This window comes from Tenebrio molitor, chromosome 8 (assembly GCF_963966145.1).
Source record: "Tenebrio molitor chromosome 8, icTenMoli1.1, whole genome shotgun sequence".
NCBI classification, from domain to species: Eukaryota; Metazoa; Arthropoda; class Insecta; order Coleoptera; family Tenebrionidae; genus Tenebrio; species Tenebrio molitor.
The window spans coordinates 7,154,806-7,168,014 of record NC_091053.1 but is presented as its reverse complement, the minus strand read 5'-3'; the positions used below and the strand labels follow the sequence as shown (position 1 = coordinate 7,168,014).

The 13,209-nt window shown below is 35.0% G+C and overlaps 1 protein-coding gene across 12 annotated transcripts in view; it reads left to right on the top strand.

The window, feature by feature from the left end:
- tmod (tropomodulin) overlaps nt 1-11,600 on the top strand; it is a 69,632-nt gene extending 58,032 nt beyond the window's left edge. For 5 of the 12 annotated variants that reach the window (XM_069056962.1, XM_069056966.1, XM_069056965.1 and 2 more), the window contains exons 9-11: nt 2,821-2,851; nt 3,514-3,571; nt 10,570-11,600. In XM_069056962.1, the coding sequence (XP_068913063.1) occupies nt 2,821-2,851; nt 3,514-3,551 (69 nt within the window). In that variant the 3' untranslated portion in view covers nt 3,552-3,571; nt 10,570-11,600. The remainder of the gene's footprint in view (nt 1-2,820; nt 2,852-3,513; nt 3,572-10,569) is intronic. The other 7 variants (XR_011161768.1, XR_011161769.1, XM_069056967.1 and 4 more) reach the window with 4 other exon arrangements.
- The last annotated feature ends 1,609 nt before the right edge of the window (nt 11,601-13,209 follow it).

Sequence of the window (13,209 nt, the reverse complement as noted above, 5' to 3'; positions counted from 1 at the left end):
TTTTTTTTTTTTGTATTTTAAATATGATTATTTTGCTGTTAACGTTTTTAAGGTAAACATTTTCAGTTTTCAGTGGAATGCGGTAGAATAGAAATAAAAGCATTTTTTATTTGTGATCTCGCCATGACTAATTAAAGCATATTGAATGCTTAAAAAAACGTTATCTCTAGAACTCATTTTGACCGAAACTTTGTTTAGTACTGTAAATCTTTGTCCTGATTTTATCCTTTCTCTGTAAAATTAATTTTTGGCAGAATTTTTATGCAAGAAAGCTCGTTCACAAGCACAATGTATCAATAATTCTTTTTTCAAAATCATAATAATGATAATTTATAACCTGTTACATTTAGCGGAGTGACAAACCACTCACAGTTGATCTTGCATCTTGCATTATTCATCTCACTTATTTAATTTCTCTGTAATTATGAAAAAAGAAGATACTGACATAAACAAAAGTGTCTTAATTTCACTGGCGTACATAACGAGTGTTTAATTTGTGGTCGAGCAGGCCGTGGTGGTCTCTTTCTTTTACAAACGTAGTTCGTCCTTTTAGTTGGAGTGCTTTGACAATTCCTTCAGATAACATAACCTCAATTTGGTTATTTGTTGCCATAATTGACGAATGGAAGTTTTTAGTTCATTTGATATTACATATATTCCTATAGCTCTTTAAACTGTTTCGGAAGTACGTATTGAAAGTCGTCCACTTCCACTCTTTGGTCCTACGCTTCCTGCTTCACGTAATATTTGACAGCTGATGAAGCTGTAACAGAAAAAAAACAAGCACCAGGCCACTTGCCCACAAATAAATTTTAAAAGACACGTTATTAATTGACTAAATAACCATCCATTGGTCAACAGTTTTGGATTTGTCAGTCAACGCTTTCTACGTCAGGGGCAGAAAATGAAGAATCTCGCTCGTATGTCGATTTAATAAATAGTTATTTATGTGACGCGCTTAGTAAATTAATTTTTACGAATGAGTTGGGAGGTTTGTGGGGACGAGCGACGAAGGAGCGAGTCTTCATAATCCGGTGAGCCCAGTAAAGATTAATTGCTAAGCGAGTTGCATACAAACTTTTATTTCCACCTTCAGCCTTCAGACATCGTTATTTAATTGCTATTTATGTTTATAAAAGGATATTTTGTAATGAAATACTGTCAGAAGTTTTGTGAAAATTGTTGCAAAAAGAAAGAAAAGAAAGAATGGCTTTAATGGAAGGAATTAAGTGCGGTTCTCTACTGATTCGATCCAAAGCGCGGTATGAAAAGGACTATCGAAAATGGATCAAAATGCATTATTAACGTATGTAATTGCAAAAATTGATAGTCAAATTTGTTTGTGTTTATAATAAGCTTTTTCAAAAATCAATTGATTAGTTTTGATTAATTATTTTTTGATGAGCATCGTAAAATTCTCTTCTACGAGCCTGTAAAATATTACAGGGCTGTACCCGTAACTACTCATTTACACACAAATGCCTGTAAAGTGTCATTTACTGAGAAGGTGTAAATAAAATATTTATACAGGGTGTATCTAAAATGCGTGTGTTAATTTTAACACGTAGCAGAGCTTGTTAAATGAAACGTTTTTTCTATTTGAATTTTTTTACAAATTGATTTAAAATTTGGAATAAATTAGACATCAAAATGTATACCCGCCTATGCGTAAAAAATCTTGGAAAACTTTTGTGAATTTTGCAAAATGTTATAGAGAAAAGATTCATAAATTGGCGAGTATTTCAGATACGCTCTGTATATTTTGTATCTTACATTTTTTTTTACAATATTGAGGTTTTAAATATATCGTTGCGTTGTCAAAACACTGAAAAAAAATCTTTTTTGAAATCGATAACTCTGACTGGACCGTCACGGAGTGGAGGGAGACTCGAGACCTAGTGGAGATTTTTCGAACGAAATTCTTCGTAGAAAATTTGCCACTACAGTAGCAACATCGTTCCTAAGAAACTGAAATCTAAATTACTAATCGTCGACTTCCTCGTAATTTGTTACGTATCCGTTTACCGCAAATTCTTTCAATCCAGTCATTTTGCGGTAGTTATCACACATTTCGCAAATTTGTAAACTAGTTCGTAATCTGTCTCCCCCCACCATCAGCATGGATAGTTTTCACCCAGCATTCTTTAACCCGAGCATGTCGCTTCTTTCTAATCCGGCAGCGGTTGCATTCGACCCGACTCCAGATGATGGAATTATGAGATTTCCCGTCTATCTAGACGTAATTCATTTATAATTGAAGACGCATTTCGCGTTTAATTTATATTTAATTGGGGACCCTTTTAGCAACTCTATTCAATTTTCAGCCGGTCCGAGCTGAAATTTTCAATAGGTAGACGTTCGTTAAACCCGTGTCGGAAGACCAAGCGACGTCACGAATAATTACCAACACAGAGAAATAAATACATATTTCCAAGCGAATTATTTTCTCGTGGGATCGACGCGGGCCGTTTGTGTGATTACTTTTTTCAAATTTCATAAATCTGGAGGCCTTCGACGAAAATTCTCCATATCGTTCCCGCCGTCATGTCCCCCTTTTGTTTCGCGTTCTAAATTGCACTTTGACTCCATTTTTCCAGTCGGATTGCGAACATTTTTTTGCGCTACAGAAACAGAAACATTTCATCGTGGTCACCGAACAAATTGCAAATTCCACTCCACTCATGTATTTATAACAATCACACACGACACACACATGAAAGACGTGCCACCCTTTGACTTTCCCCTCCGATAAATGCCTTCTGTTAGGCGCTACCACCATATTTTGTCTCCCTTTTTGTTTTTCTTTTTTTTCGTTCACAGACTACCGAGCGGGTTTTAGGTGCACGAATTGGTAATTGAATGTCATTGTTTCTGTACAGTAGAGCTTAGGACGGACAAGCGATACTCGCTCTAGGGTTTAGGATGCCGCGCAGATCACATCCACGGCTTTCGCACAGACACCGGAGTCCTGGATGTGCCGCGATTAACCCCGTACCAGTGCATTTTGACTAATTAACCGATAGTTACGACACTAACAATCGTATTAATGTGTTTTTTTTTTCTGTTCTAGTATTGTGTTCTAGCATGTCTATTAACAAATGAGGCCGAGATGCTGCCGCAGGAACGACGAGGGGTTGCGTTATTGTAATTTTTACGGACGCGATAAACCCCACCCTCGTAAATTACCAAAAGTAGAATTAATGTTTACATATATGGCCACTTGGCGCCCAACTCGTAATAGGTCGAGCGTTAAAAACCGCCGAGTGTACTCAGCTTAATTGATAAAATATCGATGGAGCGGCTCAACGGAACTGTACACTCGGCTCAGCCTCGGATGTCACAGCAATCGGATAAAAACAACACAGACACGATCACTATCTCTCATACTAATTTAGATTTTATTGGTGACGTTACCGGTTGAGCCGAGTGTAGTATCAGCCTGCGCCCGCATCTCGGCCTTCGCACCACGTCCCCTACGTCCCTTTTGAACTGTGTCATCTCCTCTGTTCACAGAACGCCGTCTGTCTCGGCTGGGGGCGACCAGCTCATAGTGTGCTGTGGTCGCGATTACGTACGTACCAACTGTTATATTTTAATTATTACCGCTGTAATGTGTCCAGGGAGTGCATTTACGTCCGGTGAAAATTGTTGGAAGCGGACGCAAATGCCCTCTAATTTATATGGAGCACCGGCGTGGTTCGCCGATCGGGTCGTTCCGTTTTAATCGGCGGGATTAAAGCTTCCCGGTAAAAAATGGGGCGATTTCTTGGATCGGTGGCCTCGCCGGGGCCGTAGCTCTCCTCTGTAGGAATCTTGTGGTGCGCTGTTTTCCGCATGTACTCTCCCACTAACATGGTTCGCTTCTTTCTGCATCGCACGGTATCTAGACGTTGGCACTAGTACTTTAACTGTAAACAAAACATGTAAATAAAAAATGTCTAAATCGTAACGAGCAATCGTCCATTGCATCATAAATAAAACTATAAAATTCTCAAATATAAATAAAAACAAAGGTTCTAATCGCTTTTTTGTATGGGCACATAGATGTAAATCCCCTTAGGAGAGCTGTTCATCAGTTTTTTCAGCAACTACATCAAAAGCTTTTCCATGTTTACCATTTTATAATCGTCAGTGGCTTGGCTGTTTTTCTTTATTACTTCCATTCGAATATCTCCTCTGAATGCGACCCAGGTAACGCGCGGTTATACTTTTATTGCGTTTGTGTTCACAAGCACTTGTGCTTGTTATGGAACTTGTAAAATATGTACGGAGTGATAACTCAAGTCGGAAGTCGACCAAGAACAGAAAACTGTTTGGTGTAAATCGGTCGGGAAGGTTTTCGGTTTGTCCGTTATTGCTTCCCGCCGATAATTGCAAAATGTGGAAGTATTGTTGAAAGTTCGTCCATAAATTAACAGGTGAAGGCTGAATTATTTATGGTCATGCGACGGCAACTTTCGAACAGTTTGGAGGAAATGCGTCATGCACAGATGGAAAAAGGAGGAAAGTTATGAAGTAAATCGGTCGATTATTTAATTATGTGGAATAGTTAGGTGTTGCAAGGGTGAACCTTCATTGTTGCATCATAGTTAAAATAAATAACGTTTAGTTGTTTAAACTTTGTACAAACCGGCGAATGCGATTATCTGATGCGTAGAAGTGTTGGATTCTCTCATGGGCTGTGACCTTAGAAATATTTGCGCGAAAGCGGAGAGATAAACCAGTGAAAAATCGTGGACTACTTTCAAATTTAAATACGTACAAATAGACGATGTTTTTCGCTCTGTTTGTAGCGCCTACTTGAGACTGATTATTCGTCGTTTGCGCAGATATGACTCATAGCCCATGAAAAAATCCGAGACCTCTACAATGCGATATTCGTGAGCGCCCACCTTAATAAAGATTCACGTTTTCAGATGTGAATTTGTAAAAGTGGAGTTTTTGAGAATGCGCTCAATTTTAGTGATTGGATTTGGTTGTCGTGTTACGTCGATTTTTTAATTTGAGGAATTCTTGTTGAAATGTCGTATGTCGTGACATTGAACGATTTCAATGTTATTATAATCGATAACAGGTTTTAGCAGGTCATCGGCAATTTAATCTTGTCAGATTTTTATAAACGAAAAATGAATCGAAGGGTAATGAGTAATAATACATAATCGTTTTTGCACCGTGCGTAACAGATTGGAATTTTTTTCATAAAAAAAATACCTAGAGATATAAATCGATATTTTTCCAAATTTCTGGGAAAGACAATAACGACGTTCGAGGGCATTGTCTGAAGAGAACTCGGTAAGAAACTATTGTATGACTCAAATGAGAATACAAATGGGGAATACAAATGAGAACTTAATGGCCATAAAGTGTAGAGAATTCCTAGGAGCACAGATAGTGAAGATAGGAAATAATGGCGGAAAACTTTAAATGAGTATATTTTTAGTTTGTATCTAGTGCATTTTTCAAGTGGCAGCCGATACGGAAATTTTTCGACGGTGGTGTGCTAGGTGACAATGTATAAAAATGTACAGGATTATTATAAATCTTTCTGATATCCCAGTTGGCGTAGAAAACCACACAAATTTTGGTTGTGCCGCTAGCCTCGTAACAGACCGACTACTATCGCAAATATGTGGCGGTATTGGGTAGCTTTTACCGCCGGAAATTTGTCAACTGTCGTAGGAATGTATGTACAGGGTATCTGCTACCGCATCAAACCCTGGTGGCATAATTACAAATTTTGACTTGGTTGGCTTTTGTATTTAAACGCAAACCAGACGCGTGATTTATGGCCCAAATGCTATAATTTGCCAACAAAAGGACCATTCACTAGTAGCCGGCCGTTTTGAGCCTCTTACTTACAGCTTTGCCATAAAAATGACAGTTTCCATTGTCACCTAAATTTACGACAGCAAAAGTACCAGGTCATAAATAAAAATGATTTTGAAAGTTGAAATGTAAAACTGCGTTTAATTCAAAATCTAATTGGTGTTTTTTTTCCGCTGATTTCGTAAATTATTATAGGAAGTGAATCTGGGTAGGTCAGTATAAAAATCAGAATTTGACTTTTTGGTTGAAATTTGTGTTTTATTTTTTTTTTTTGGCTTGTTATAAGTGAAAAATTATCAAAAAATTATGAAATGTACCTTACCAATAGCCAGGTAAGTGTGAAAAATTTCGACAATATTATTTATTTAGAAGTCGCGGTTTCTCGCGTGCGCGTATACGATGCCCCACCCTGTATATGAAGCGGCACACCTAAAAATTAATCGCCCAGCCAACTACAATGTTAGAAATATTTATAATAACCCTGTACTTAAAATACAAAAACAATTTAGCTTTTCCATTCCCTCCAGAAATTTTGACTGATCCCAGCTCATTGTATCAACGAGATGTTATCAAACATTAGTTAGTAGGGCGGTACGGTTTAACAGTATTGGTTAATTAGCTGATGGTTAAACCCTCTATATTGTACTAATTTACTTTGTTAATTAGATAATTTGTTGCATTATTAAATTAATTTCAGCAGCTAAATGGATTTCCCGGTGATTTTTTTTTGTCCGGTTAAACCGTACAACCCTTATTGTTATAAAATGCCTACCATTTTTTGGGCGGCAATTGGAAGGAGGTGATCTCAGTTAAATGTTAGTAGTGAGTGTTGCACAAGACTTTTGTGTTTAATGTGTAAAAAAAGATTGGAATATTTGAGCGCTTTAAATTCAAATGTGTATCAATTTAATAATTCGAATATCTGAACGATTCGAATATTTAAATTAATTATTGGAGCATTCAACGAATTGGTCGATACCAGCGCACATTGACATTTTTATTTGTATAGTTATCTATGCAGTTTAAACTAGTAAATTGAACCTTACGCTCGTATAAAATAATTTTCATATTGTTTTTGTCTTTGTGTACTTAGCCACCTTATTAAGACAAAATTTTCGAAAATGTTAATTATACAGAGTGTTCCAAAACTATCGGCAAAAATGTTACACAGCAATTTCCCATATCAATATCAACGCGAAATCGTGATCAAACGGTTTTTTTATGCGTTTGTATGATTTTACAGAGGTTTACATTTTTGTCTTATAACTTGTTAAATTTATTGTAAGGTAAATCGATATTGGGAAATGTAAATTAAAAAAAAATATATACAAAAAAAAACGGATTTTTTTAAAATGATTTATTATTCAGTACAGCATATTTTATCATGTACCTACTGTAAAGTTTTGACGGCAGTTTTGGAACAGCCTGTATATAGTGTGACAAAATTGTCATTTTTAAAACCTATATGAAAATGAAAAGTTCCAATCAGATGTCAAAACATCCTAGAAACAAAGTGGGTTCTAATGCCCTAATGCCTGGATGTATGGCAAATTAACACCGAAGTAGCACACGTAAACCGTAATTTATTAAAATAAGTTTTGATTGTTTAAGGAATTCATTGAAAATAAACATTTTACTGCGTTATTTGAAATTCGTACTATTTCCACTTTAATTATAAGGAAGAGAGTAAGTTTACGTGAAATGAAAATTCTCATTAAGCAGTTTAGATTCATTTAAAGTTATAAACTTTGAGAAAATAATTTTCAAGTCTGTCGAAAATGAGATAAAACAACGACTTCTGATCTAAATTAAGTCTTGTACTAAGCGTACAGTTTATAAGAGTTTTTCAAAGCAATAATAATTAATAACCCATTTTGAATAATAAATTACATTGTTTAAAAAATTATGCTTCAAAGTGTCAAGTGAATGATATGGTCCAAGAAGCAACCTTTTCATTTCTGACAAAAATCAGACAAAGTCGTCGTAACCAATAAAACAATTCCACTCGCCACGATATGAGTTGTCTTGGTTTTTTCTCTTATGTAACCTCAAAATCAAGGTACCTTCAAATTTACAAATTGTGTTTTTAACGTTTGATGTGATTTTTTTTTCTAATAGTCGCTTGACTATTTTAAATATTTGAATTATTCCACAAATCCAATATGAATTCAATTGATAAAATTAAAACAATAATGTAAATTAAGATAAATACAAATATTTACCATCCTAATAATTGTGCGATCTTGTGATATATTAGTTTAGTTAGTTTTAATGATCGCTTCATAAAGTTTTGGCGTTCAAATTATTTCCCTTCCGATTGTTGTATTACTTATTGTAAAAACGTTTTAGATGTGGATTGTCAGACTCAAGGTCGCTTAAAACGTTAGTGAGGAATCTGTCATAAATACCTATAAATAAGCGCGCCTATAGTCTATTTTTTCCTGGTAGGCGGTTCCGTGCGCCATTTACATAATCTTGCAACGAATTGCGACCTCCCTATTGGTTACTCTATTCCACTAACCAATAGGGAGGTCGCATTTCGTTGCAGGATTTTGTAAATGGCGCGCGCAACCGCCTACCAGGAAAAAATATACTATACTTACTTTTTCTGGTAGTGCCAACTTAACGACAAGTCTCCAATCCACATCTATGACGTTCCGACTATACGTCCGTAGAACCACTTCGACTTATCCCATACAATTCAATCAGATTCAAGTCGGGACTTCGGGAAGGACATTTTTTTGTAAAATAATTTAATTCTCCATGGATTTTAAGCAAATTGTGCAAGAGGACGTAGTAGTCCCCGTCTTTTTAACAACTGCTGTAAGATATTGTGGAAATTGGTTCTCTTCGCTCTATTTTCCATACAAAATAGTAAGTGAGTAACAGCCTGGATTTGAATCTCATTGGAAATGTTTGGCTCTCTTGTAGAGACCAAATTGCAAAATTTAAGAAATAAATATATATATTTTAATTTATGCCCTAGTGTGAGAAGATTCTTGGTCTAAGAGAGAAAAAGTTACTGTATGTATATCAGAATAAATAAACTAGGCAAAAATGAATAGGGAATTCCACAATTTTTCTTAAAAAGCAAAATAATTCCCCCAATCCTCCTACATATTCTTAAACACAAGATAAATTTAAAATGATACAGGAACTTGAAACATTACATTTAATGGGTATACAGTGCATTTTTTTAACTGTTGCCATAGGGAATTGCATGGTAAAACTTATACCCCCTGTTAACTTTTGTTCTGATGAAAATATTCAAACCATTTTTGGAACAAAGTTGGAAGATTTTTTAAACTATCGGATAGATTACAATTCAATATCCTAAACTGTCGAAAAAGTTGTGAAAAAAATAATTTCTAGCGGCCGCCAGAATAGCGTCCCTGTCGGGTCAACTCAACCAGCACCTGACCATCTCCACTTTTGACTTTTGTCACTTCCATTTAAAAAATAAATAGCGAGATCTCCTCGAGGTTATGATTAAATTAGCTTTTGGAAGGCAGAACATGTAAACATTTATTTATTAAAAAAAACAAATAACTCACCAAATTAACAGAAGTTATTAAAAGAAATGTTCAAAGTGTTCGACTGCTAGACAATGTCCCAAGCGATCTTGAAAATTTCTTCGCGTGTTATTCTTGCCCTTAATTCCTCCACAGTTTCTGGTTGATTTTTCATGCGTTTTTTTTAAACTGTTGCATACTGTTTGAACAACGAACGACAAGCAGTTTTATTTTACTAATTTTACTCTTCCAAGTTGAAATTAATGAACGTAAATAACTTGACAAAAAACGTAGTAGGCGATATGGGAACAAAAATTAGGTTTTATATTTTAATTTATTATTTATTTTAATCAGCCTCGAGGAGATCTCGATATTTATTTTTTAAATGAAAGTGACAAAACTCAAAAGTGGAGATGGTCAGATCTCAGGTGCTAGTTGAGCCGACAGGGACGCTATTCTGGCGACCGCTCGACGTACTATTATTCCGACGCGCTACAAATATTTTTTCACAACTTTTTCGACAGTTTAGGATATTGAATTGTAATCTATCCGATAGTTTAAAAAATCTTCCAACTTTGTTCCAAAAATGGTTTGAATATTTTCATCAGAACAAAAGTTAACAGGGGGTACAAGTTTTACCATGCAATTCCCTATGGCAACAGTTAAAAAAAATACACTATATTAATATATTCTAACACATTTCATTACAAATTTTAAACTGTATTTATAAAAAATTCAAAAATGAAAAAATTCCCTATTCACTTTTGCCTAGTTTATGTATGTATCTATTTAGCGTAATCTCCATTTATCTTTATAGGTCGGTCAAAATAGTTATTTATGCATAAAACACTACTTTTTTTTCCAAGTGGGAAGCTGACACACATGAGTGCAGCAAGTATCCTACATGTAGCGGTGCATATTCCGTGAAAGAGAGTTAATTTTTTAAGAAATTTTTAACACGCAGTTGTATCGATCTTGCGGTCCGATGCAATTTTTGGTTGCATTCGAAGATTGTATCGTGAAGTTGGACATAAAAGGGGTGACTTTCAACATGTACTTCCACGCTAACCGAATTGGGTCAGATCGTTTTCCGGATTTATGACACTTTTACGAGTGCAATATTAGATTGACACAGTATTCAACGGCATGGCACGATTTTCAGAGGTGATATTCGGAAGGCTTTCATTTCATCGAATTGTCGTGGAAGCAGGATTTTTTTATTATTTTCCAGGTCGTAGGCGTCGCATGGGTCAGCTATCTCGTAATTACATGGTAGGATATCATTCCTACGTCGCTCGCTTCTGAAGCCACATGCAGTGTTGTAGTCCAGCCGTGCTTGATTCAGCCTTCTTCACTAAAAATAATTAATAATAAAAAAATTACTTAACGCTAAGTTTAATTATTACTTGTCAGACTATATATTTTCTTTATGTGTCGTTATTTTATAGTTTTAAAGAGATGTTTTATCGAGTTCTCCTCTGTCAAGGTTTGTTTTTTATATAGCGCAATAGAACGTGTTTAGTGGAATTTGGAAGCAACAGACTCCGAGGGGTGTTAACAATCAACATTTTCCCACCAGGCACGTGACACTTTCTTCAGCCGGGGCGAACATGTTGATTGTTAGATTTTTTCCAAAATTAGTTTATCACTGCCAGAACAGGGACAATATGCTTGTCAAAATTAGCAAAACCTAGTAAGTGTAGACCCTCGATTGTGATAAACTCAAAATCGACGTATTTGGAGGTGAACTGAAGTTGTATAATTTTAAGACAGTTAATATAACCTATTTTAATAAATTTAATACTTAGATTTACGATTTTTCTGTAAATATTGTTTGCATTGTGGTAAATATGTCTGCTTGTGCATCATCTAGTAAAAAATAAAGGAAGAGTTGCCTTCAGCGATGTTTTAACGCACTTTGGTTTTTCAAAGTGCTGGAGATTTTTTTTTCGAACGGTGGAGCGGTGTTCAAAGGTTGTGAAATGACGTCGGACCAAAAACTTCTATCAAAATTTAATTAGTAACGACGCTCCGGCTCAACATTTTGTAACGGTTTAATGTTAACAGTCTCGTCGTGTTTATCCGGATGAATATTTTACTGTAATTTTTCCCCTTGGAACGTAACGAGCCATAACAGGTGCAAACTCCCATGTTCATTTTGTCACGATAGGAACTAGACACATTTTCAGGACTTCGCACTTGCAATAAATGTACCAGTAGTAATTATTGTAATTTACATAAAATAAAATGTTGAACATTTCACTGTTTGTTTTTCATTGCCCGTCCCTCTGCTGCGCCATACGTGCCACTGAATGTCCGAGCAAATGTAACTGGGGCCGTTTAGTCATTTGCATAAAACATTTTAAGTTTTTATCACGGCTTTAGGCGGCAAAAAATTTGATAAGTTAAACAAAGCTGTGGCTCATCTGTTTTCCAAATTTTTTAATAAAAAGGAATTAAAGTTCACTCTTCCAACTCTACGACATTCTAAAATTAAAATCAAAATTAAATTAACACATGGACATGAGTGTCTCAGTAGACGAATTGATTTTATTTTTACATATTTAAATGATGTGATGATTTAACTGACCACTTGAAAATCTTTATCTGCAGAATTAAAAGAAATGGCAACAATTTTCGTGTTTTCGCACTCTACAATGTGATTTTTCCAATTCCGGATGTTTTCAAAATTTTTAACCTTTTCTACATCAAAAATAATCCTTGTTTGGTGTCGACAAAAAAAAGAACCGTTTTAACATAATTCATTATTCATAATAATAAATAAATATTTGCGTCAAATAACGCACACAGGGTTGCTCTCTGGACAGCACTTAATGTTGAAGGAGAAGAAAACGTACGTAATGCCGTAAAGTAAACCAGCCGAAGAATTCTTCATCCAGAATGATTGATCTTATCATTTCTTTCTTCGATAATCAGTAGTCACTAGTCACAAACTTTAGAACACATTGACGTTGAAATTCCACAGAACATCTGGTTCTTCTACACCTTTTTCACATAAAGAAGGCTAACATTTTTGAAAATGACGCTAAAATCAGCTTTTAAAAAATATCTTTTCTGAGATTAGAAATTCTGAAGGTGCTTTGCCCCCCAACCCCCAAGGGCGCTATCAAAAATTCGAATATGCTCTCCCTTATAATTTGAAATGATAAACACTGATCCAGAAATTATCAAAATTAAGTAAACAATAATAACGTAATCACGAAGAATCCGTTTTCAACACTCAACTTCAAAGTTGTAAGATTACCTTGGAGAATTATTATACAGGGTGATTTTGAAAGTTCTGCAGATATTTTAATCACGAGCTACTGGCTTCATGTAGAACACGGAAAAAATATTTAAAAAATTCTATGTCAAAAAATAAAATTACATTTATTTTTTGAGCTACAATGTTTTTTAATTGTTTTTAGTTTTCTACGTTGTCCTACAACCTCGTAGGTAAAATTTCGGCACATTTTAAAAATACACCCTTGTATATTTTATAAAATGTACGCTAATGCGAAGTAACCTATAGGAAATATGCTTTAAAATAAGGAAACCGCATTGGTGTACGTTTTATAAAATATGATATGACATAAAATGTGCCGAAATTTTACCTACGAGGTTGTTTGACAACGTAGAAAACTAAAAGCAATTAAAAAAAAATTGTAGCTCAAAAAATAAATGTCATTTTATTTTTTGACAGAATTTTTTCAATATTTTTTCCGAGTTCTACATGAACTCAGTAGCTCATGATTAAAATATCTACACAACTTTCAAAATCACCCTGTATAGCAACTTGACAGGATTGTCACAAAATCTACTGATATATGAGAGATTGCTTACTATTTCTGGGACAGCCCAGTATGAAAAG